General features: G+C 41.5%; 2 protein-coding genes across 2 annotated transcripts; one reads left to right on the top strand and one right to left on the bottom strand.

Annotated features, from left to right (window-relative positions):
• Nucleotides 1–8111: 8111 nt before the first annotated feature.
• Nucleotides 8112–10689, top strand: LOC124666398 (pyrroline-5-carboxylate reductase-like). Its single transcript, XM_047203728.1, has 7 exons — nt 8112–8321; nt 8439–8487; nt 8651–8742; nt 9098–9170; nt 9836–9956; nt 10064–10169; nt 10370–10689. Exons 1-7 carry the CDS (start codon nt 8112–8114, stop codon nt 10556–10558), a joined length of 840 nt encoding a protein of 279 aa, XP_047059684.1. The 3' UTR covers nt 10559–10689.
• Nucleotides 10690–11461: 772 nt separating this feature from the next.
• On the bottom strand, nt 11462–13495 carry LOC124666399 (protein GDAP2 homolog). Its single transcript, XM_047203729.1, has 3 exons — nt 13234–13495; nt 12464–12728; nt 11462–11901 (listed from the first exon to the last, which is right to left on the bottom strand). The coding sequence occupies exons 1-3, from the start codon at nt 13493–13495 to the stop codon at nt 11652–11654; spliced, it is 777 nt and encodes a 258-aa protein (XP_047059685.1). The 3' UTR covers nt 11462–11651.
• Between the last annotated feature and the right edge of the window lie 13068 nt (nt 13496–26563).

Consider the following 26563-nt stretch of genomic DNA (forward strand, 5'->3'; position numbering starts at 1 on the left):
TCCAAGCTGCATCTATGCCTAAAAAGTCCACCTTCGGGTTATCATCCGAACCCCCTCCGAGTATTAAGTTGCTAACAACGAGACAATTGCATTAAGTATGGTGCGTAATGTAATCAACAACTACATCCTCGGACATAGCGCCAATGTTTTATCCCTAGTGGCAACAAGCACAACACAACCTTAGAACTTTATGTCACTGTCCCAGGTGTCAATGCAGGCATGAACCCACTATCGAGCATAAATACTCCCTCTTGGAGTTAAAAGTAAAAAACTTGGCCAGAGCCTCTACTAGTAACGGAGAGCATGCAAGATCATAAACAACACATGTATAATAACTTGATAATTAACATGACATGGTATTCTCTATCCATCGGATCCCGACAAACACAACATATAGAATTACAGATAGATGATCTTGATCATGTTAGGCAGCTCACAAGATCCAACAATGAAGCACAATGAGGAGAAGACAACCATCTAGCTACCGCTATGGACCCATAGTCCAGGGGTGAACTACTCACTCATCACTCCGGAGGCGACCATGGCGGTGTAGAGTCCTCCGGGAGATGAATCCCTCTCCGGCAGGGTGCCGGAGGAGATCTCCGGAATCCCCCGAGATGGGATCGGCGGCGGCGGCGTCTCGATAGGTTTTTCGTATCGTGGTTTTTCGCATCGGGGGTTTCGCGACGGAGGCTTTAAGTAGGCGGAAGGGCGAGTCGGGGCCTGACGAGGGGGCCACACCATAGGGCGGCGCGGGCCCCCCCTTGGCCGCGCCGCCATGTGGTGTCGCCACCTCGTGGCCCCACTTCGTATGTTCTTCGGTCTTCTGGAAGCTCCGTGGAAAAATAGGCACCTGGGTCTTCGTTTCGTGCAATTCCGAGAATATTTCGTTACTAGGATTTCTGAAACCAAAAACAGCAGAAAACGAGAACTGGCACTTCGGCATCTTGTTAATAGGTTAGTTCCGGAAAATGCACGAATATGACATAAAGTGTGCATAAAACATGTAGGTATCATCAATAATATGGCATAGAACATAAGAAATTATCGATACGTCGGAGACGTATCAAGCATCCCCAAGCTTAGTTCTGCTCGTCCCGAGCGAGGTAAAACGATAACAAAGATAATTTCGAAGTGATATGCCATCATAACCTTGATCATACTATTTGTAAACATATGTAGTGAATGCAGCGATCAAAACAATGGTAATGACATGAGTAAACAAGTGAATCATATAGCAAAGACTTTTCATGAATAGTACTTCAAGACAAGTATTAATAAGTCTTGCATAAGAGTTAACTCATAAAGCAATAAATCAAAGTAAAGGTATTGAAGCAACACAAAGGAAGATTAAGTTTCAGCGGTTGCTTTCAACTTGTAACATGTATATCTCATGGATAATTGTCAACATAGAGTAATATAACAAGTACAATATGCAAGTATGTAGGAATCAATGCACGGTTCACACAAGTGTTTGCTTCTTGAGGTGGAGAGAGATAGGTGAACTGACTCAACATAAAAGTAAAGAGAATGGTCCTTCAAAGAGGAAAGCATCGATTGCTATATTTGTGCTAGAGCTTTTATTTTGAAAACATGAAACAATTTTGTCAACGGTAGTAATAAAGCATATGAGTTATGTACATTATATCTTACAAGTTGCAAGTCTCATGCATAGTATACTAATAGTGCCCGCACCTTGTCCTAATTAACTTGGACTACCGGATCTTTGCAATGCATATGTTTTGACCAAGTGTCACAATGGGGTACCTCCATGCCGCTCTGTACAAAGGTCTAAGGAGAAAGCTCGCATTTTGGATTTCTCGCTTTTGATTATTCTCAACTTAGACATCCATACCGGGACAACATGGACAACGAGATAATGGACTCCTCTTTAATGCATAAGCATGTGGCAACAATTATTATTCTCTTACGAGATTGAGGATATATGTCCAAAATGAAACTTCCACCATGAATCATGGCTTTAGTTAGCGGCCCAAAGTTCTTCTCTAACAATATGCATGCTCCAACCATGAAGGTGGTAGATCTCTCTTGCTTCAGACAAGACGGACATGCATAGCAACTCACATGATATCCACCAAAGAATAGTTGATGGCGTCCCCAGAAACATGGTTATCGCTCAACAAGCAACTTAATAAGAGATAAAGTGCATAAGTACATATTCAATACCACAATAGTTTTTAAGCTATTTGTCCCATGAGCTATATATTGCAAGGTGAATGATGGAATTTTAAAGGTAGCACTCAAGCAATTTACTTTGGAATGGCGGATAAATACCATGTAGTAGGTAGGTATGGTGGACACAAATGGCATAGTGGTTGGCTCAAGTATTTTGGATGCATGAGAAGTATTCCCTCTCGATACAAGGTTTAGGCTAGCAAGGTTATTTGAAACAAACACAAGGATGAACGGTACAGCAAAACTCACATAAAAGACATATGGTAAATATTATAAGACTCCATACCGTCTTCCTTGTTGTTCAAAACTCAATACTAGATGTTATCTAGACTCTAGAGAAACCAAATATGCAAACCAAATTAGCAAGCTCTAAGTATTTCTTCATTAATTGGTGCAAAGTATATGATGCAAGAGCTTAAACATGAGCACAACAATTGCCAAGTATCAAATTATCCAAGACATTTTAGAGTTACTACATGTAGCATTTTCCAATTCCAACCATATAACAATTTAACGAAGAAGAACTTCGCCATGAATACTATGAGTAGAGCCTAAGGACATATTTGTCCATATGCAACAGTGGAGAGTGTCTCTCTCCCATAAAGTGAATGCTAGGATCCATTTTATTCAAACAAAACAAAAACAAAAACAAACCGACGCTCCAAGCAAAGTGCATAAGATGTGATGGAATAAAAATATAGTTTCAGGGGAGGAACCTGATAATGTTGTCGATGAAGAAGGGGATGCCTTGGGCATCCCCAAGCTTAAACGCTTGAGTCTTCTTAGAATATGCAGGGGTGAACCACCGGGCATCCCCAAGCTTAGAGCTTTCACTCTCCTTGATCATATTGCATCATACTCCTCTCTTGATCCTTGAAAACTTCCTCCACACCAAACTCGAAACAACTCATTAGAGGGTTAGTGCATAATAAAAATTCACATGTTCAGAGGTGACACAATCATTCTTAACACTTCTGGACATTGCATAAAGCTACTGTACATTAATGGATCAAAGAAATTCATCCAACATAGCAAAAGAGGCAATACGAAATAAAAGACAGAATCTGTCAAAACAGAACAGTTCGTAAAGATGGATTTTATTAGGCCACCAGACTTGCTCAAACGAAAATGCTCAAATTGAATGAAAGTTGCGTACATATCTGAGGATCATGCTCGTAAATTGGCGTAATTTTCTGAGCTACCTACAGGGAGATAGACCCAGATTCGTGACAGACAAAGAAATCTGGAACTGCTGCAGTAATCCAAATCTAGTACTTACTTTTCTATCAAAGACTTTACTTGGCACAACAAAACATAAAACTAAGATAAGGAGAGGTTGCTACGGTAGTAAACAACTTCCAAGACACAAATATAAAACAAAAATACTGTAGTAAAAACATGGGTTGTCTCCCATAAGCGCTTTTCTTTAACGCCTTTCAGCTAGGCGCGAAAGTGTATCTCAAGTGTTATCGAAGGGTGGTGCACCTACAGCGGGGTTTGGAGTTTTCTCAACCATGCATAGTATATTGGATACATAAGTTTCAGCGTCTCCCTTCTCATTAGTCTTGGGCTTGCTACTCTCATCGAACAAATTTTCGGGAACAAGCCAAGCATAGTTATGTTCTAGTGCATCATTCATAGCTAGGAGTTTACATGGTATTGGTGCTTTGATCTCCCCACCATCATTAGCATTATTAGTGTACCTTATTCTATCCATATCCATTTTTTCAAGGAGACCAACAAAGTTAGTATGAGAACCAAGCATATTAAATTTAGCAAAGACCTTTCTAGCCTCTCTTGCTAGACCACCAAATTCTCTAAGAAGGGTTTCTAAAACAAAATCTTTCTTTTCCCCTTCTTCCATATCACCAAGTGTAAGAAACATGTGTTGGATTATAGGATTGAGATTAACAAATTTAGTTTCCAACAAGCGAACTAAAGCGACGGCAGTAATTTCATAAGTGGGAGCAAGATCTACCAAGTGTCTATCTTCAAAATCTTCAATGGTACTAACATGGGTGAAAAATTCTTCTATATTGTTTCTCCCAATGATAGACCCGCGTCCTACCGGTATGTTCTTTGTGGTAAAATTAAAAGGAAACATGATGAAATAAGTAAAGTAAATGCAAGTAACTAATTTTTTTGTGTTTTTGATAAAGCAAACAAGACAGCAAATAAAGTAAAGCTAGCAACTAATTTTTTTGTGTTTTGATATAATGCAGCAAACAAAGTAGTAAATAAAATAAAGCAAGACAGAAACAAAGTAAAGAGATTGGGAAGTGGAGACTCCCCTTGCAGCGTGTCTTGATCTCCCCGGCAACGGCGCCGAGAAAATATGCTTGATGGCGTGTATTTCACACGTTCGTTGGGCAACCCCAAGAGGAAGGTATGATGCGCACGGCGGCAAGTTTTCCCTCAGATAGAAACCAAGGTTTATCGAACCAGGAGGGGCCAAGAAGCACTTTGAAGGTTGATGGCGGCGGGATGTAGTGCGGCGCAACACCGGAGATTCGGCGCCAACGTGGAACCTGCACAACACAACCAAAGTACTTTGCCCCAACGAAACGAGTGAGGTTGTCAATCTCACCGGCTTGCTCGTAACAAAGGATTAACCGTATTGTGTGGAAGATGATTGTTTGCGAGAGAAAACGAGTAAAAACAAGTATTGCGACAGATTTGTATTTCGAGTATTAAAGAATGGACCGGGGTCCACAGTTCACTAGAGGTGTCTCTCCCATAAGATAAAAGCATGTTGGGTGAACAAATTACAGTCGGGCAATTGACAAATAGAGAGGGCATAACAATGCACATACATGACATGATAAGTATAGTGAGATTTAATTGGGCATTACGACAAAGTACATAGACCGCCATCCAACTGCATCTATGCCTAAAACGTCCACCTTCAGGTTATCATCCGAACCCCCTCCAGTATTAAGTTGCTAACAACAGACAATTGCATTAAGTATGGTGCGTAATGTAATCAACAACTACATCCTCGGACATAGCGCCAATGTTTTATCCCTAGTGGCAACAGCACAACACAACCTTAGAACTTTACATCACTTGTCCAGGTGTCAATGCGGGCATGAACCCACTATCGAGCATAAATACTCCCTCTTGGAGTTAAAAGTAAAAACTTGGCCAGAGCCTCTACTAGTAACGGAGAGCATGCAAGATCATAAACAACACATGTATAATAACTTGATAATTAACATGACATGGTATTCTCTATCCATCGGATCCCGACAAACACAACATATAGAATTACGGATAGATGATCTTGATCATGTTAGGCAGCTCACAAGATCCAACAATGAAGCACAATGAGGAGAAGACAACCATCTAGCTACCGCTATGGACCCATAGTCCGGGGGTGAACTACTCACTCATCACTCCGGAGGCGACCATGGCGGTGTAGAGTCCTCACGGGAGATGAATCCCCTCTCCGGCGGGTGCCGGAGGAGATCTCCGAATCCCCCGAGATGGGATCGGCGGCGGCGGCGTCTCGATAGGTTTTCCGTATCGTGGTTTTTCGCATCGGGGGTTTCGCGACGGAGGCTTTAAGTAGGCGGAAGGGCGAGTCGGGGGCACGACGAGGGGGCCACACCATAGGCGGCGCGGGCCCCCTTGGCCGCGCCGCCATGTGGTGTCGCCACCTCGTGGCCCCACTTCGTATGTTCTTCGGTCTTCCGGAAGCTCCGTGGAAAAATAGGCCCTCGGGTCTTCGTTTCGTCCAATTCCGAGAATATTTCGTTACTAGGATTTACGAAACCAAAAACAGCAGAAAACGAGAGCTGGCACTTCGGCATCTTGTTAATAGGTTAGTTCCAGAAAATGCACGAATATGACATAAAGTGTGCATAAAACATGTAGGTATCATCAATAATATGGCATAGAACATAAGAAATTATCGATACGTCGGAGACGTATCAACGGCTTTTGAGCAGTTGTCGGGATTGAAAATCAATTTCCATAAAAGTGAATTGTTCTGTTTCGGAGATGCCCAAAACGATATGACTCTATACACAGAGTTGTTTGGTTGTGGGCAAGGCCAATTTCCTATTCGCTATTTGGGTATTCCGATTCATTATCGGAGACTTACAATTGCTGAATGGAAAATTGTGGAAGAAAGATTACAAAAACGCCTTAGTAGTTGGAAGGGTAAATTGTTGTCCCTCGGAGGAAGATTGGTTCTCATTAATTCGATATCGACAAATATGGTACTGTATATGTTATCATTCTTCCTGTTGCCAAAAGGAATTCTGCATAAACTCGATTATTATCGATCCAGATTCTTTTGGCAAGGGGACAGCGAGAAAAAGAAATATCGAATGGTTAAATGGAGTGTAGTTTGTAGTCCCAAAGATCAAGGCGGACTGGGAGTTCATGACATGGAGGTCAAGAATTCAGCTCTGCTAGGTAAATGGCTTTTTAAGCTTCTTACTGAGGATGAGATTTGGCAAACTATTCTTCGTAGAAAGTATATTGGCTCGAAGGCGCTATCCCAAGTGGTTTGGAAACCTGGGGATTCTCACTTCTGGGCTGGTCTCATGGCGACAAAAAATGTATTCTTTCGCCATGGTACTTTCTCTATTAAGAATGGAGAACAAATATGGTTTTGGGAAGATGTTTGGTTAGACAATGCTTACTTAAGTGAACAGTATTCTGCCTTGTATAGTATTGTTCGTTGCAAAGGTGATACCATTGCCACACTAATGGCTACCTCACCTCCGAATGTGACGTTCAGATGGGTTTTACTTGGACAAAGGCTATTGGCATGGAATGCTTTAATTCAACGGCTGGGAGATATTCACCTATCACCTGAACCGGATGAATTTAGATGGAATCTTCATGTAGATGGCACTTTCTCAGTTAAATTTTTATACAATGCGATTCTCCATTCTGATATACCGGTTGATAATAATAAGAAAATCTGGAAGATAAAAATACCATTAAAAATTAAAATTTTCGGATGGTATCTTCGTCGCGGAGTTATTCTTAACAAAGATAATCTTGTCAAGCGGAACTGGCATGAAAATTCTAGGTGTGTTTTTTGTCACCAAGATGAAACTATTAAACACCTTTTTTCCAGTGCCATTTTGCGAGATCTATTTGGTCAGTCATCCAAGTAGCATCTACCCTGTATCCCCCTACTAGTGTAGCCAATGTCTTTGGCAACTGGCTTCACGGTATCGATTCAAGGTTTAAGTTGCTTCTTAGGTGGGGGTGCTAGCAGTTATCTGGGCACTCTGGCTAAGTAGAAATGACAAGATTTTTAATGATAAAAATTGTTCTTTGTTGCAGGTCATCTACAGATGTACAGGTATTCTCCGTTTGTGGTTACCTCTTCAGCGAATGGAGAACCGAGACCTATTTACTGGAGGTCCGTACACGGTTGGAGGCTACGGCGATGGATACTTTTTCCCTACATGGGTGGCAGCATAGTCTACGGATTGCAGCACCACCCACACCTTAGGCGTTATATGATTCATCGCTTCGATATGTATTCCAGTTTTATATACTTTGAATCCAGACACTTTAAACGGCTGTGTGCATCCTGGTTATGCAGAGGCTGGATGTAATTGCTTTCCCAAAAGTAATAAAGTATCCTTTATCGAAAAAAGTTAGCGTGTAAAAGCCTGAGCCGCTGAGCGTATCCAAACAAACCTGCCAACAATACCGATATTTTGGTCGCACGAAACAAACGGCAGCAGCAGAAAGCGCCACCATCTGCGCCCACGTTCCGCCGCCTCGTGTCGCCAAACCTCTCGCCGCTCGCCCAAAGCCACACATCCAAACGGAAAGCCTGCTTATCCCTGCCTGTGTCCACTCCGAGTCTTCAGTTTTCCCTGCAAACAAACCCCAGCCGCCGCGCCGCGCCGCTCCCTTCTCCCCTCCTCCTCCTCATCTCAATGGCCGCGCCTCCCCAGCCCACGCCCGCCGCCGCCGCGTTCCGGCTCGGCTTCGTCGGGGCCGGGAACCTGGCCGAGAGCATCGCGCGGGGCGTGGCGGCGTCGGGCGTCCTCCCGGCCTCCGCCATCCGCACCGCGCCCCACCGCCGCCCCGAGCGCGGCGCCGCCTTCGCCGACCTCGGCGCGCGCATCCTCGCATCCAACGCCCAGGTCCCCCCCTCTAACCCATCCAACTCGGCATCTTCTCCTTGTTTCTCATCCATCCATCGCGTGTTCAGACTGACACTCTAAACCTTGAGTGATTGCTTTTTTTTTTCCTTATGGCAGGTCGTCGAAGACAGCGATGTGATCGTCATCTCCGTCAAGCCCCAGATCGGTAAGTGACCAAGTAGCACTATTGCCTCCTCCTGAAAACATAATCACTGATAGTACGTCTCAAAGACGTTTCTACTCTGGAGATGTTTTTTAGGGGTTAAAGTAAAACATTCAGAATTCTGTTTGTACCCGCTTATGAAATTTTGCACGCATCGAATTTGCAGTGAAGCAGGTCCTGGTTGAGCTCAAGCCCCTGCTGTCCGAAGAGAAGCTCCTCGTGTCCATCGCTGCTGGCATCAAGATGCAAGATCTGCAGGTCAGTCAGTCACTGTGCATTCAGGCAGGATTTACTCTGCTTTTCCCTAAATCGTGATGAATGGGGCCTAGTAGGGTATCACCGTGTGGTTTATTTGCGTATTACCAAGATAAGAATTGTTCCAAGTAAACACTACAGAACAAAGATATACACTGATATCTTAGGTCCATTTTATATCAATTCCGGAGCCACGAATAAATGTGTAGATTCAACTTCCTACTGGACCACCTACATGCACAACAGCTACTGAAATTGTAGAAAACGGTGACATTAACCTCCATGAGAATAATACCTCCACTTCAGTTACAGTATGTCAACTTACCATCGATTTTTATTTTTGCTCTTGAAATTCCAGGATTGGTCTGGTCAACGCCGGATTATTAGAGTAATGCCAAACACTCCCTCAGCTGTCGGGCAAGCAGCTTCAGGTGACATATGCTGACTCGTCATCTTTTACACTTAACTTTTTTTACTTTTAATCTATCAACTACACACAAGTTATCAACACCGTCAACCAATTGTTCTTCTCAAGTTATTACTGATTGACTAGAATGATGGTTGTTTCCTTTTTGCTCTCCCCTGGTGGGGCTCTGTTAAGGTTTTATACTCACATACTGGATTCGTGGTTGGTTTCATTGGGAATGCAACCAGGCCATGATGCGTGTGGCTCTAAATAAAGGATTACTATATCATGGATCAGCTCAATTGTTATGCATAATGACTGATTGTAACACAACCTTCTCATTCTGCTTCTGTTTCTACTCTAGTTTTAGTGTCTAATGAAATACCAGGGTTTGCCTAACTGAAATATCAAGGATACTCTAAAAAACGTTGAAGAGTTGCTCGGGTTTCTGATTTTAATTATCTACTCACTGTAAATTTGTAATGGGAAATAAATTGTCTACTTTGTCCTTTTTTCCAGTAGAAAGACTATTATTCTGTGCTGTATAGAATTTCTATTATTGGTGGAAACTATGTAATGCCAGTAAAAATTTACTTAATGTAGGTGGTGTAACTTTTCATGCATATTTCACACAATCGAAATTGAAATTGTATGTTTCTTGCTGATGTTGTTGCACCTCATGTACTTTAGTGATGTGTCTGGGAGAGACGGCTACTGAGAATGATGAAAACCGTGTCAAAAGCTTATTCAGTGCAATTGGAAAAGTTTGGACAGCCGAAGAGAAATATTTTGATGCTGTAACTGGTTTGAGGTATGTAACAAGCAACATATTCTATACGAAATTTTAAGGAAGCCATACCAAAAATAGGGCAAACCTGTTTCAAAAACTAACACACATTTCCATCTATTTGAATACAGTGGTAGTGGTCCGGCCTACATTTTCTTAGCAATAGAGGCCATGGCTGATGGTGGAGTTGCTGCCGGGCTTCCTCGGGACCTTGCTCTTGGCCTTGCATCTCAGACAGTAAGTGTCCATTCCATATTATGTTCTTTCAATGTATTATGCAACTTAATTTGTAAGCTGGAGCGTTGTGTGTGGTTCCTTTGCGCATTATGATTTATTGTGTAACCTGTCATACCAACAATTATTATTTGCTGATCTCAGTATACCTTTTATTTTTGTATCTGCAATGCTGCAATTTCTGATGTCAATCTGCTATTTAGGTGCTAGGTGCTGCAACCATGGTAAGCCAGACGGGTAAACATCCAGGTCAACTGAAGGATCAGGTCACTTCCCCTGCAGGAACTACCATAGCCGGGGTTCATGAGCTCGAGAAGGGTTCATTCCGCGGGACACTGATAAATGCCGTCGTTGCTGCCACAAACAGATGCCGAGAGCTCTCAAAAAATTAATGTCTTATTCTGGTAGCATATATTAGGCTGGCTACAATCCCATAATAAAATGTTGAAGACATGATTTATGAGATTTTTTAATCTCGGACTCCAAACAAGTTCTCAATATATTTTTCCGGTCTCTCTAGATATCTTGTTGGAGTTGGTACCATGAGATTCATATGGTGTTTTTTTAATAAGCATACCCTTTTATTATCTCATAGCACATTGCAAGTTTGGGACAACAAAGTCCCAAAAGAAGAAACAACCCTGTTATAACAGGATATTACATCGAAGCCCATGAAGGACATGCACAGCACTTGCCGCTGCCTTGCGTGTTGTCTGGCCGCTTCCGGGCTGCACCGCTGACATCATATGTTGCCTCCTCTGCTGAACAACAGGAGTTGACTTACCGACGGTCACCCAGTCTGGCTGCCACCAGGGAGGCGCTGCTGAACCTCCGCTCGCCTCGCAAACGACACCAGATTGCCGGCGCAGCAGATGAAACCAGTCCAACAGGCAACAGGAAAAACCAAGTCAGAAACCAGTCCAACAGGCAACAGGAAAAACCAAGTCATCAGCAAATACTGGAGAGATCAAATTGCCAGCAAATACTGGAGAGATCAAATTGCCAACGAATCATGCACGCTTCCGGGTTGCATCGTCAACATCATATGGTGTTAAGAGTGATATTTCATTCTAGGCTTCCGGGTTGCATAGTCGACATCATATGGTGTTAAGAGTGATATTTCTTTCTGGAAACGATGTTATACAGCAAGTCAGCAACAGTTATATTTTGTTGGGCTGCCTGCGTTTGGAGTATGATGGCGTCACAGAAAATAGGCCTACTCAAATAACCAGCAAACATGTGCCCCATTCTACACATATAAACCAAGAGCTCACGAGTCTATGTTGACACTCCAATGTCAAAGAAACATAAAAATCACATCATTTATCATCTGTCCAATCTGACTATCATTAATATGTCATACATGCTAGTACAATTATGAGAGATACAGTATTATGGAGAATGTTTCTACAACAATCCAGTATGAGTTACCATGGTCATATTTATACACACATCAAACGTCCAAGCCTTCAACAGCAAAAAATGTCACATGTAATTGCGAGAATGCCACCTATCTTCAGGAGACCATTTGTCTTCATACCTACCAAGTGAGTACCCAGTGGCAGGTATATCAGCAAGATGCAGAGGATCAGGTTCAATGCCATAATCTGTCAATGGCCGGTGCTCAAGGATCTTGTCGTGTTCAGTAACAAAATCTGGAATCTCAATCTCGCCCTTTCTGATGTCCGCCCATAGATACTCCAGTCGAGTAACATATTTGATTTTCCAATACAACCTGCAAGAAACAAGTAGCTAAAGTGAGGGAAACTGAGTGCATTTTTAGTTGCATGTTGAGTGAGAAGTCAAGTAAAATTCTAAGCGAGCAAGACTGATAGTATATATGAGTTCAAAGCTATTGTTTGTTGTCCAAATGGTATATAGAATGAGGAATCGTTCCACCAAAATTTAGGTAAATATGAATACCGAAAACTAACAGTAGAGCAGTGAAGGCAATGATAGTCTCTCCATTCTGCCTGTTCAATTCAAATCAGAGTCTTTTTTCTGGGAATTCCCTAAAAAGCATATTACAAGAGTAACTGCTCATGATTCAAGAACTGCATGACACAACACTGTACGAAATAATTCCCAAGCCGGATAAGGTCTGCAAAATTTACACTGCTCGTGCACAATTATTCACTGGTTTCCTGATATCGTGAGACGAACTCTGAACGCATATAAGCATATAAAAATATAAAAATGATATGCTGGTTTTCTAGCTATGTCTAATATCCTTATAAAAACAACACCACATGTTTGAACATTTTTAATATTCAAGAACTGTATGAGAGAAAACTAACCCTCCGCTTAAGAAGAGCCTGCCTAGTGTGGCCAATGCCAGCCAGGAATAAAGCCCAGGATGCAGGAAATACAGTATCTCCAGCCTTTCCTTGTATTCAAGTGGAAGTTCTTCATAAATCCCTCTCAAGATTGTCATTCCAGGGTTGTTGTCATCTGATTGTACAGTGGTGTGCACGTACAGGATGCAGAATGGACCCTCTGGCAACTCAGTGCGGAGCTTGTGGAACACATATCTCTTCAGACGTTCACCGTCTATAACAGGAGCTGGAATTCCAAAAGAAAATGGCACGTGAGCGATACAGGGAGTTTTAGGGACGAAGGTCATATAAATGGTAAAACTTGTGGCATCGCAGCATCAGGGTTATGGTATAAGTTATGAGACTCCCACAATACTAAGAAAAGGGAACAAGCACCAGCTTGTTAGCTGTCAGTTTAAAAATGATGAGCGAGTCTGTTAACTGATTTTGAGAAATCATGCTAATTGTAATCGGTTATCCAACCTGATGAGGTTGGAGCAACAAGGACATGGTAAAGAACCATCCAATGCTAGCAGTAAGCTGCATACAAACTAGATTGCGGTCGAAATGAATAATATAAACTCTGCGCCACCTAAATCCATTTTTAGAGACATGGACATGCTCAAGTCAGCCACGATCTCGCACCCACTTCATTCACACCAAACCCTAGACGTGCACCACCAAATCCCCAACCGCCAATTCATAAATCCCGGGAGAAGAGGACGGAAATTAACGAGAGGGGTATCACGCACCGGGGAAGAACTTGCCGACGACGCGGACGACGGACCGGCCGGACCTGTCGGCGCCCTGGACCCGGACGACCTGGAGCTCCTCGAGGTCGGAGAAGTCGTCGCCGAGGTCGGGGGCGCAGTCGTGCCACTCCGCCTCATCGCCGTCGGCGGGGGAGGTGAGGAGCGCCGCGCTGGCGTCCGCCGCGAAGTCGGACCCCAGCACCACCACGGAGAAGTCCCTCCCGCCGCCGCCGCTGCCGCCGGAGCCCGATGCGAGCGCCATGCCTCGTGCTACAGAGTTCCTAGAGCCCCGGCGTGCGGTGCGGAGTATGTCCACGGCGGCAGCATGCGACAAGCCCAGAGAATTTCACAATGGGCCATTGGGCTGGTGTTGGGCTCTTTGCTCTACCAATTCTGTTAGCTAGGTGTTCTACCTACTGTAAAAAGAAAGACAGCTGTTCTAGTAGTATGGACAATCAGCTTTGCATTGTTCAAAAAAAAAAAACTGCTTTGTAAAGGGTGTATCGCTGCCAGCAATTTTATCAATATTAGGGTTTTACCGGTAGAGGTGATGGATTTATGTCTCTTTGGATATTTGAGGTTAGTTTGCTTTTCCACATCTTTTTTTTCGTTCTAAAACCACATATAGTGGTGAAAAAGTTCTTATTCGGAGCCACTGCTATCATCTTTGGAGACATAGCCCAAGAAACCCCTCTGACAAGGGTGGAACAAGCCAATGGTGAAGGATAAAATGCGGCATAGTAATTCTCGATGTCTTCCAAGTCTAAGCAACCAATCTATTTATGATGTGACCCCACTCCCTCGATGTATGAGTGATGCATGTTCATCACTCTAGAGAAATGAAACCCCAAAGACTTCATAACCAAGGAATGTGATGTATAGTTTGGCAATGTGAGTGTGAAGTAACCTCAGTACTTGCCCTTTTATTGGATTGCGTGAGTGCGTCTATATGGTTCTTTAATTTCAGCACATGCACTTGTTTCTAGTAAATAGCAGTGGCCTACATTGCGATAGAGTTATCATTATATTATATGATGACATGTAGATCAGGTACGGTAAATAATTTTAACATTTATTTTTTCATGTTTAAAATGAACCATGAAGATATAATATAATATTCATCAAGTTTTATTTTTTCAGCAAACTAACAAATCTTAGTTTCAAGGACTATGTGATATTACGCATATGCCACTAACACATGATTTGACATGGGGCCGCAGGCATGGACCTACCACAACTTTCTCTTTCTGGCGGAATAGATGAACGTAGATCACGAGGGAGGATTTGTGGGAGGAAATGACAAAAAAAAAAAATACCACAGTTGCGATTCTTGTCACGGAGCTACCTCATTAGAGAGTTTTGACACATAAATAACATTTTTGAGGTAGACTTGTGACAGATAGCACTGATTTCAGCAATTAGGTGTGTTAAACCATTTTCGTTTGCTGGGGCCCACCTATCGGGCCCATGTGGCAAGTGGAAACCACTAACTCCTACTAATTTTACACAAACCCCACCACCTTATTTTGCCAAAAGCAATTCTATCCGGTGCTTCACCACTAGCCTCGAGCCTCCCCTCGTCTTCCCCCTGTGCGAGCAGCGACCCCGCTCCAGAGCGCCTCCCTACCTCCTACGAGATGGTGCCGTCTCCCTCTGGTTCCCTTCCTCTTCGTGCGTGACCCCGAAGGCCGCCACTTCACCCGTCTCCATCAATGTGTCCCCGATTTGGAGACCATGTCCTCACCTCTCCACCCGCCCTCGTTCTGCGATGCCAGGGGAAAGGCCGCGCACCTCCAACACGTCCCCACGAGGTACTGCCTCTGTCGCTCCACTAGGACCTCGTCGCCGGTGCCTCCCGACCTCGACGTCCACTCCCCCTCGATGCAAGCCAGTGTGAGCACCTCCTTGTCAAACTATGGCCAGTTGACTCTCCCTCTTGGCTAAGCAAGCTGAGGACGGCGACAACTTCCTCGCACATACAATGACAATCAGCTCGCAGGCCTCGAGTTCCTCCTCTCCTTAGGCCTTGACAAAATCCCACGCCTGCCGCGCTTGAGCTTCGTGGCCTGACCCAGCCGTCGACCCGACCTCGGCCACCCGCCGCCGAGGGGAGATGGAGGCGCTCGCTCCCTCTCTTATCTCTGCTTCATGAGTAATTAGAGTAGGATACAAAATAGAAGATATACTTTCTAAAGGTTGTTTTTGCAAAATTGGCAAACACAAGTCCTTTAGTTTTGCCACGTAGACCCGACATGTGGGCATGAACGCCCAAAAACGTGGTTAATACGAGAATCTGTGCTATCTATCACAAGCCTACCTCAAAATGGTATTTATGTGTAAAAAAACCGTAAAGAGGTAACTCCGTGACAAGATCGTCTCAACTATGGTAGTTTTTTTTTTTCATTTTCTCGATTTGTCAGGCTATGAGCCTATGAGCATGGCAACAAAAATATATCAAGATGATTTTAATTTGTTAAAAATAAGCCTTGTGTGTCAATATTTTACATCTTTTTTTTTTGCGGGAATAGAAAATGGCATTAAAGCTTGAGTCTTACAAAGAGGGACAGAAGAAAGCAAAAAATTACACATAGGTCCCTCCAGACCCCGATGTCAACACCGACAAGGACGAGCCGGTGGCGCGCCGGATCCGCCGCCGCTCCTCTAACGCCTTGGAATGGAAGCAGCCCCACGCGGCCGGGAAGTCGCCGGACAATGGCCCCCGAGGACCTACATCCGAAGCCGTCGTCTTCATCGCCAAGCTCCACGCCATCTTCATCTTCAAGATCAGCTGGTACCAGATCGGCCGCCTCCGATCTGCACGGGGGAAGAAGAACTCGGCCGATCCGCAGAACGCCGAGCTCGAGGAAGACACACTGTAATATCCCAGGTAATGGGGTTACAAAAATAGAGGAAACAGATGTGTGCATTGCATTCATGCATAGAAAATCTGGGGAATTTTCGCGCTTTAAAGTAAAACAGTCACAGTAACTGAAGTTTCACTTGACCTTGGTGGAATTGAAGTAGCTCATCAAGTCAAGCGCTATAAATCTCAGTGTGACCTTTGTTAAAACCTGTTTTGGGTAGAGATGATTTGATCTAAGGGGTTAGATCAAATGGAATTAATAATCAACACAATAACACTTTACTCAAGGATTCATTACTTGATCTTATTAAAGATCATAATATGGTAACCCTTGCCATAACATAAGAACATCTCGTTTAAGTACAAATCAAGTAACAATAATTGGAGAAACTATTCTTCACTTATCTTCTCCATGTCTTAAACTAATCCATGCACTTATCATAAAACCTATGATATTCATTCTACCTTAATCTTGGAAACAAGATAAGGAGATCAACTCTCAAAATATATATCCTTTTCTATTCTATATTATTATACATCAAACCTAGAGAGGTGAGAGTTCTATCATATTTATTAGAGAAGCAATGACAACCTTGAGCTAAACCTTGGATATACATTCATGCATTTAAATCATCATCTTTAAGAGAAACCCTAGGATGTTAATCAAAACAATCCCTATAGAGAGAAACCAATTATGTTAAATATAGATTTTGATGATCACATAAATCTCTATGGAGCCTAACCTCAGGTTAGTATTAAAGTCCTTCCCAAATGAGAGAGAACTATCCATGTGTCCTGATGATTAAATCATCATTTTTTTAAGAAGAACCCTAACAGAATATCTCAGACATTCTCCTGGGATATAATCCATTGAGACAACCATGACCATGCCAACCTAAGGAATTATAAGAGAAGTACTATACCTTAGTTGATCAAGACAATACTAGACCTTAGAAGTGAGAAACCTAACTCAGGAGAGATATACTTTAGAAAGACAAATCTTGATCATTATAAAATGAGTACTGATCATAAACCCTAAGAACTTGAGGAGAAGTTATTAAGAACAAGTTGAACATGCTTAAACCATGATCATGCTCTTGAGTTATGAGAGGATAAGTTAAAACCTAATAGTATAAGTAGATATCCTTCACCACATGAAATCATAGGGAGGTAACTAGTAAGAAAACCTAAGCTTATATCCCAACCTTAACTTGTGAATCACTTGGTGATCATAAGAAGAATCCTACCATATCCATAATTCAGAAACTAAACAACCTAAGAAAACCTTAGAGTAAAACTCCATACTTTATATGGTGAGAAACCAACAATCCATTTGACCAAAGTTAACTATAAAAATAAGTAATACCAATATAGTTACTTTAATGATAAATTGAGGATAAAAATAGAAGATAAATTGGTAGAAGATAAAATCAATTCTCAAATCCTTAGTAATTAGGGAAGCACATGAAATATTAAGCAAGTAAACACCTTACCATGGTTAGGGGAGTTTAAACCCTAGCACATGCAATATGGAGACACCCCATCTCTATAACCTAGAAGTAAATCTCAACCCTAGTTATGTATCACTATGGTGATCATAATACAAACCAGGCCATAGTTGAGAGTCAAACCAACTGTCATTAGGTGAATCTCATTAGAACCCTAGGATTGCTCACAAACTAAATCTTATGTTTCAATTATGAACCTAAGATTAACCTAGTGTTAAATACCATAATTAAAATCATATGTGTGATCAACCATTTATCCTCATAAGTCAAAACCTAGCTATGTTGAGAATAATGTTCACCCTAGAGCATTCAAGATAGAATTAATACAATCCATTAGCACATAGATATACACATAAAATAATAGGCAAGTGACAACCTTTTCAAATAGGAGGTCAAATCCTTAGAGATGTTTTAACACATGAACCTATGCCATTAAGTCACCCCTGATTCAAATTCATTAATAAGTATTACTTAGGGATTGTTTCATACAAAGTAATACCAACAAAACTCTATATATCACTAAGTAATAAAATTATCATATGGAAAACAATTTTTAACATTCTTAAAGATAATAGTCAAATTCAGGTCCATATGGATATTTGAATTCAAAACCCAATAATAACCACTAAACCAAGGTTATAATACTCACATTAAATTTTCTAATACATTATCTAAGTGAATGATGAATCTTGGGCTATTCCTTGTATTATTCAATTAAGAAATACCTGTAACATAGAAAAGAATTCAAATTTGAATTTAAACCAGGAATTAAAATAGAATCTTAAAACAGAAAAATAAAAACAGATAAAAGAAAAGGGGAGAAAGGCCTTACCTGGCTACCGGACCTTGCCAAGCCGACGCAGCCCACCAACCAGCCCAACCATCGGCCCAATCGCACCGGCCCAAGCACAGCCCAACGTGGCCCAGGTAACCCTTCGCGTGGATAAAGACAGAGAGGCGTCGTCTTCTTCGTCTCCTCCACTCGACGCACAGGAGCTCGCCACCGCGACGAGGTGAGCCACGTCCCATGGTCGTCGCCGCCGATTCTGACCGCCAGCACACTCGGGATGACCTATAAAACGCGCTGGAGTCCTCCATTTTCCCTTCCTCTGTTCTAATTTTGCCCCAAATCGAAACCCTAGTGTGGCCCTGCCTCCGACGTCACCGCCGGTAGAGACCTCCCCAAGCCGAGCCGCGACCACCATCGTCACCGCCATCCTCGACATGGTCTTCTCGCAAAAGGAATCGAGTCAGGGCGCCCCGTAGCGTCGTCAGCAACCATTTCCCTCCGACGGCCGGCGCCATGAATTCCGGCGATACAAGCCTCCATTCGCCTCGCCGTCAATCCCGCCGTGTTCCCGGTGAGCCACCGACCTCCCCGCATGCTCGCTAAGCTCGATTGCACGCCGTAGCTTCGCCGCATCGAGCAACCCGTATGTACTGCCGCTGTTTCTCGCCGCCGGGCACGCTCCGGTGACCATACCGGAGCGGCGCCGCCATCATTGGGTTCGCCTCGGCGTCCCCTTTCCATCCAGTATGCCTACACCCCCGCGGGAACCCTGTTCCGCCGGCGATCATCGCCAATTTCACCGGCAGAGAGCCCCCTGGCCACCGTGGCGATTTTGACCACGGTCAAAGCCATGTGGCAGCCAACGTGGCCTGGGACCACCTGTCAGTGACCCTGTGTAGCAATAGCCTGGGTGCGTTTAGCAGTTCTTATCAATTTAATTCAAATTCAAAAACTACTGCGACTTAAAATAAATCTAAAAAATTCATAATAGCTCAGAAAAACAAATATAAGATATCAAAATTCTTATAAAGAAAAATCCTATCCAATAAAAATATAAAATGAAATTTTATTTTTAACAAAAATTTAATTATTTTAAACTCATTAATTACGTCTTTTCTTTTATACTTGATTGAATTAAAATTCAATAAATAAGGAAAACTTTAAAAATTAAATAGAAACCAATAAAGAAATAAAGAAAACTTTAAAACAAATTTCTTTATTTATTATTTTGTTAAATCCTTATTAGAAGGATTTAAACCTAATTGATCTAATTATTAATTGTTCTAAAATAGAAAAATACCAAATTCAATGTTATTTTATCTATTTACAAGTTACTAATAACTTCAATCTTAAATTGAAGTTATTAATCATAGAACTACATGGTAAATAGTAAACCCTAGTTCCATATGGTAGAAAACTAGGAACCTATCATTTGATGTGCAATTCTAAAACCCTAATCCAAATTGGAACCATAGCTCCACTAATTCTTTTGAAACCTAATTGACTTCTAAAACCTAAACCCTAGATCCACTCATATAATCTTGGTGTTCTAATTTTCATACATAGAATCATAATAGCAATTACATACCTGCCATGCCACATAAAATTGTAGGAGCCCTATTATCAATAATTGGTAGTCCATGTAGGCATACCTATCCAACCTAGATGATCAAATAGGACCAACCCTAGTTCCTATACTTAGAGGCAACAACTTTAAATATCCATATTTATCATCACACCAATGTGATGAACCTTAGGAGCAATCAGACCAAATCTTGAGCATTCCATAACCATACTCCACTAAACCTTATTAGTGTTGGATACTTATCCACCCTCCTATTTAGTAGCCAATTAAACCTTACTTAATAGAAACAACAGTAAAACCTAGACCACTTCAACCTTAATTGTAATACTTCTTATTATTTAAGAAGTATCTTCTTCAAAAGTTATTCTTTTGAAGAAAATAAGGAATCATCTTCAACCCTGCTTATAAGAACCTATAAACTCTAGCTAGCAATCACCAGCCAGATGAATCAACCTTGATAACACCCATGTATAAATACTTGCTTAAGATGCCTAGGCTTATCTTAACTCTACAAGCCCTAGGTGTTGATGAATCCAACTTTGTTGGGATCCATCTAATACCTACTCCAGCAACTACATGAAGACATAGACAACCATAGAAAACCACCCACTTAATTATCATACTTATTCTTTATTAAATAATATGTTCTTCAAAAGTTATTCTTTTAAAGTATAGGATAACCAATCATTAACCATGTCATATAGTACTAAAACTGACCACTGTTCCTTACTTGTTAATATTATGCCAATCATCATTCTTTGTGTGCTCAATTGAATATTATGCTTTATTATCTACCTGTTTATAATACCAAGTAAATCACACCTGAATAAGAACCTTGTATGTGAATCACTCTAAAAGTGCAACACACCCTAAACCAATCATTACAACTCACTGATCCTAAATCATCGGGGATAGGTCACGCTTAGAGCGATTGCATCTCATTCTTATGCATTATTGCATCTTTGCCAATCTTTTAAACATCGTCCTTACCGGACGATGATGCTATTTCAGAATTTGGAGTTACTACGTATCGAAGACCTTGCCTCGCATAATCTTGCAGTCAAGAAAGGCAAGTTCATCACTTGCTCATGTCATTTGAAGTATTTTTATCAAATTACTTGCAAAGTATTATGGTTATCACTATTGCACAAAAATCAAAACCACTACTTTCATAACTATGAATATGACTATGTGGTGGGCAATGGAACCATGGATTGTGTTGATATGGTGGAGGTTCCATTGCACGGGTTTATATCCATCTAGGATTAAACAACAAATGTCGCCAGTGATTCTTGTGCCGTAATACCCGTGTTAACCATAAGATCCGGAGTGGGACGGAGTAGTCAAAAGTGTTTCCACCTCTCGTTCATCAACGGATGCGCTTTACCGTAGACACTTGTATCCGTCGGAGCAAGCGGTTGGTCGGGGAAGCCTTAAGTCCCCACGGCATAGTCCGTAGACACTTGTCGCTTGAAGTGCAAGCGGTTGGTCGAGGAAGCCTTAAGTCCCCACGGTATTGCGGTCTATGAGGGATTGTAAGGTGTCCGAACGGTCTATCCATGATGATAGGGGAAGGCATATGAATGCCCGGAACGGTCTCATCATGGATATAGGGGAGGACAATCTTACAAAAGGGTGGGTGTTCGAGGTAGCGGAGGAACATGATTGGCTAGACCTTATACCGGGCCTCACACCATAGGAAGTGTGGACGGGAAACTCGAGCTCCGGTTGGCACCAAGGTTAAGATCTCTTATGGGTAAAGCAACACACCTCTGCAGAGTGTAAAGAACCGTGACCTGTCACTCCCTGTTCCGGGATATGGAATCGCGAACGCTGCCGGAAAGGAGCTCCATGAAGTTCTAGTAAACCGGTGAAGGCCGACGGACATAGTTCTTCCGAATAAAAGCAACCTTTTGAAGAAATGGTTATGAAAACCTCGCATTGGTATTAGACTTTCCGGTCTAATGCCGTAGCTAGTGCATTAAACACCTCTTTCCTATAATGAACTTGTTGAGTACGCTCGTACTCATCCCACTCTTAAATCCCCTGCTTAGATATGGAGGCATCGAAGGAGGATCTGCAGTGCAACTCGAAGACCGAGGGATCAACAAATACTTCAAGGGACAGGAACCCGACAGAAGAGTCAAACACTACCTCCAACAAGGATCAAACCTAGCTTAGCAATAGAAAGGAACTAGTTTCCTAAACCTAGCTCCTATTTAGCTAGAATCTATTCACAGCCTCTAGAGTTAGTTAAATACTCTACAAATAGAGTTCGTGAAAAGACTAGACTACGAGTCGTTCTTCTGGAGTTTATTTGCAGTTTTACCTCATTGTAAAGTAGGAGGCTCGTGATGATCTTATGTAACAGAGTCAATGTTGTAATTCTATAGACATGCCTTGGACCCGCATATGTTTCGTTGTACCACTCGAGCGATATAATACTAGTGGAACGGTGTTCCATTGGTGTTATATCAGACTTGCATACTACACCATGCAGTGGTATGCCGTGTCACCACAGTTGGTATCAGAGCAAATGCTTTGACCTTAGGATTAAAACCCTTTAAAGGAGACCTATAGGATTGGTAGTGTCTATAGGAAGTTGTCTTAGTAAACCAAATATTCCTATGACTTGAGATGGATATTCACTTGAGAATAATCCTGACACACTTGAGTCAACATTTCCTACCTATCCTTCCTAAGTGAAGTTAGTTAGCTAATCCAAAACATGTAGCACATCAATAAGTCCTTAAAACAATAGATGAGTAGATCATAGTTGGTATACAATACATGGTAGTCCAAAGAGAGGATACAACCATAAGGAAGCTATCCTATTGGAAGATGTGTACCAACATATGTTATGATTAAGTAAAAATTTATTTAGACATATGAAAAAATTGATAGTAAGTGATAACTATGAGTCATATGAGGTAGTATAGACCATGATGAGTCAATCATGGGAAATAAGGAAGAGTGATAGGAATAATATATGTCTACTTACATGGTAGAGTAGCTAATCATATATGATTCACCTGAGAATCATTATGTGATGGAATAGAACATTATAAGTATTTTGGAGGAGTACAATAAGAAGCCAAGTGCTAAACAATAGTACAAGAATTATGTCCCAAAACCATGGGAACTGTGTCAAGAACATTAGGTCCATAGCCTTACGATACAATAACTTGGAAGTATAGGAGCTATATTCCAATAGTTACGTGTCTAGAATAGTGATGTTAGAACCAGACATATCATTGAAGTAGTCCTCAACAAAATGGAAGCTAAGTTAGTACTTCCAAAGAAAATTAGGTTAACCACAACTATCCTAGACCACTTTGTTTCAAGTTTATCTCATTGCAAATGTGCAATTAAGGTAAAGGTTGAGACAAATAGTAGAATTCCCTATATTCGTGCTAAGTATCACGATATAAACCTAGATTATGTGGTGTTATATACTACACATCAGAGCCTGATGTTTAGAGATGTCTTACTCAACTATTTTATTCAGGCTTATGATGGTGTGTATTATATGCACAAAGCTGAATCTTCTTGGATTTTATTGGATTTTCATTGTTTGACTAGATCCATACATGAAGTTTGACTATGATATGCAAATGCATGTTGCAATATCAAGTTCTTACTTGATGCTATAGATCTAGAGGGTAATGGTATCCGTGTGAGGAAGTGACGAACTCTGAAGATCTTAAAGACAAGATGAAGGTTCATCAGAAAAAGGAAATAAAGTTGTGGGAAGTAACCACAATACTCTGAAGGAAGTACAATCAGAAACTCATGCTTACCTCAACAGAGGAGTACTTTAGTACGAAAGAAGCATAAAGGTGAGAAAAATAATGATTACGGTGAAGCTGAAGCAGATCCATAGTTAATGTAGACGAGGGAATGCATGGAAAATCACTCAGGATACTATATTCATAGTGTCAGCTAGTAGTTTTCTTGCAAAATAAACCCTGAAGGAAGGAAGATAACCTATCAAAACATAGCAGATATAAGAAGACCATAGTTGATATCAAAAGACCACAATTGGTATAGTATCAATAATACGAGATAAAGTAAAAGATGTCTCGTCCAGTTGATCAGAACCTATAATAGAATCCATTTTAGATATCAAATAGCCACAGTTGGTATAATAACCACAGCTAGTATCAGTTGGTATTACCAATAGTCCACGATTTAATTATTTGTAACAAAAGTTTGTGAACAAATAAAAATCTTGTCAGCCAAACAGCTAAATCTATAATCATTTAGTCGAAGGATTCACATTGGATGTCCACAATTGAGTGGATGCACCACAGATATTCTTCACAAGACCTAGAAGAGTACAAACCATAAGCTATACTTAGACCAATATTCCAACCATCAATCCAATGGTTGGAACAAAGGAGTTGAAGACCATAAGAAAACTCTAAGGGGTAGAGTAAAGATTGAGTTGGATATACAATAACTCAATACTTTGAGCATAATAGAAGAAGAAGGTCTGAACTGAGAGGAAGTTCAATCTTATTTTCATAAGATTATAGAACACTACTTTCAAAAGGATGTCAGACCAGAAGCCGAGGTTCATACCTCGAGGAAGTAAGAAATGGATAATAGCTTGAGTAGGTGAGTACTATTTACTCAGATAAACGAAAGCTCAAGTCAGCTAATGTTAATGAAGTTGGACGAAGAAAATACCGTAGACCAAATACAGCTCATGAAGACCAAAGACCGAAGGAGATTGACCATACCAAAACTAAAGTCCATTCGAAAGATTCCTTTCATGGAACCTAAAGAAACCAAAATAGTTATAGGTATGCCACCCGGTTGTTCCAATGGAAATTTTCAGGAAGTTTATTATGAAGTGGTGCTGATATTGGATGGTCGAGAAACATTAGTTGTGTCTAATGTTTAAACACGATCATAATAGGCTGTACTACAACAACAAAAAATATGTCCCTTTTTCTGCACATTCTTCAAACTATAATTTATCAATAAGATCTAAGAAATTCACAATATTTATGATTATTTTGGGAGCAAGTTTCAAGTGTCTTGAATGATACAATCTGCATACGCTCCTATGTTTTGAGGACACTATGTGACAGAAGATTGGGAGCGCATGTTTCTGTTCTTCACATTTAATAAGTATTTTGTTAAAATGGGATAGATAAGGTTTCACGTACTTTTTTTTCGATAAAGGATGCTTTATTACTTCAAGAAGCAATTACATCCAACCTCTGCATAACCAGGATGCATACAGCCGTTTGTTGTCTCACGAGTCCAAAGTTACGAAAACAAAAAGGCGAAATACATATCGGAACGATGAATCATATGACGCCTAAGATGTAGGTGGAGCTACTATCCGAAGACTATGCTGCCACCCATGTAGGGAAAAAGTATCCCTCGCCGTATCCTCCAACCGTGTACGGACCTCCGTAAATAGGTCTCGGTTCTCCACACGCCGAAGAGGTAACCACGAACGGAGAATACCTGTGCATCCGTAGATGACCCGCAACAAAGAGCAATTTTTGTCATTAAAGATCTTGTCATTTCTACATAGCCGGAGCACCCGGATAATCGCTAGCGCCCCCATCCTAAGAAGCATTTTAAACCTTGAGTTAATACCATGAAGCCAATTGCCAAAGACATTAGCGACACTAGTCGGCGGATACAAGGTAGACGCTACTTGGATGACTGACCATATAGATCTCGCAAACTGGCACTGGAAGAATAAATGTTTGATGGTTTCATCATGATGACAAAAGACACATCGTGTACTTCCGTGCCAATTCCGCTTAACAAGATTGTCTTTGGTGAGTATGACCCCGCGACGAAGGTACCATCCAAAAAAATTTATTTTTAATGGTATCTTCATCTTCCAAATTTTTTTATTATTATCAACTGGTAAGTCAGAAAGCAGGATCGCATTGTATAAAGATTTTACAAAAAAAGTACCATCTACATGGAGGTTCCATCGAAATTCATCTGGCTCGGCGATAACCTGAATATCTCCAAGCCGCTGAATTAGACCGTTCCATGCCACAAGTCTTTGTCCTAGTAAAACCCGTCCGAATGTCACATTCGGAGGTGAAGTAGCCATTACGCTTGCAATGGTATCACCTTGTCGACGTGCAATTCTATACAAAGCGGGATACTGTTCACTTAGAGGTGCATTGTCTAGGCAAGCATCCTCCCGTAACCGTATACGTGCTCCATTCTTAATAGAGAAAGTCCCATGTCGAAAAAACACATTTTTTCTCGCCATAAGACCAGCCCAGAAGTGTGAATCCCCAGGTTTCCACACCACTTGAGATAATGTCTTCGAGCCGATGTACTTTCTCCGAAGTATAGTTTGCCAAATCCCATCCTCGGTAAGTAGCTTAAAAAGCCATTTACCCAGTAGAGCTGAATTCTTGACCTCCGGGTCGTGAACTCCAAGCCCTCCTTTATCTTTGGGACTACAAACTATACTCCATTTAACCAGTCGATATTTCTTTTTCTCGTTGTCCCCTTGCCAAAAGAATCTGGATCGATAATAATCGAGTTTATGCAGAATTTCTTTCGGTAGGATGAAGAATGATAACATATAC

Source organism: Lolium rigidum, chromosome 6 (assembly GCF_022539505.1).
Source record: "Lolium rigidum isolate FL_2022 chromosome 6, APGP_CSIRO_Lrig_0.1, whole genome shotgun sequence".
Classification (NCBI taxonomy): Eukaryota; Viridiplantae; Streptophyta; class Magnoliopsida; order Poales; family Poaceae; genus Lolium; species Lolium rigidum.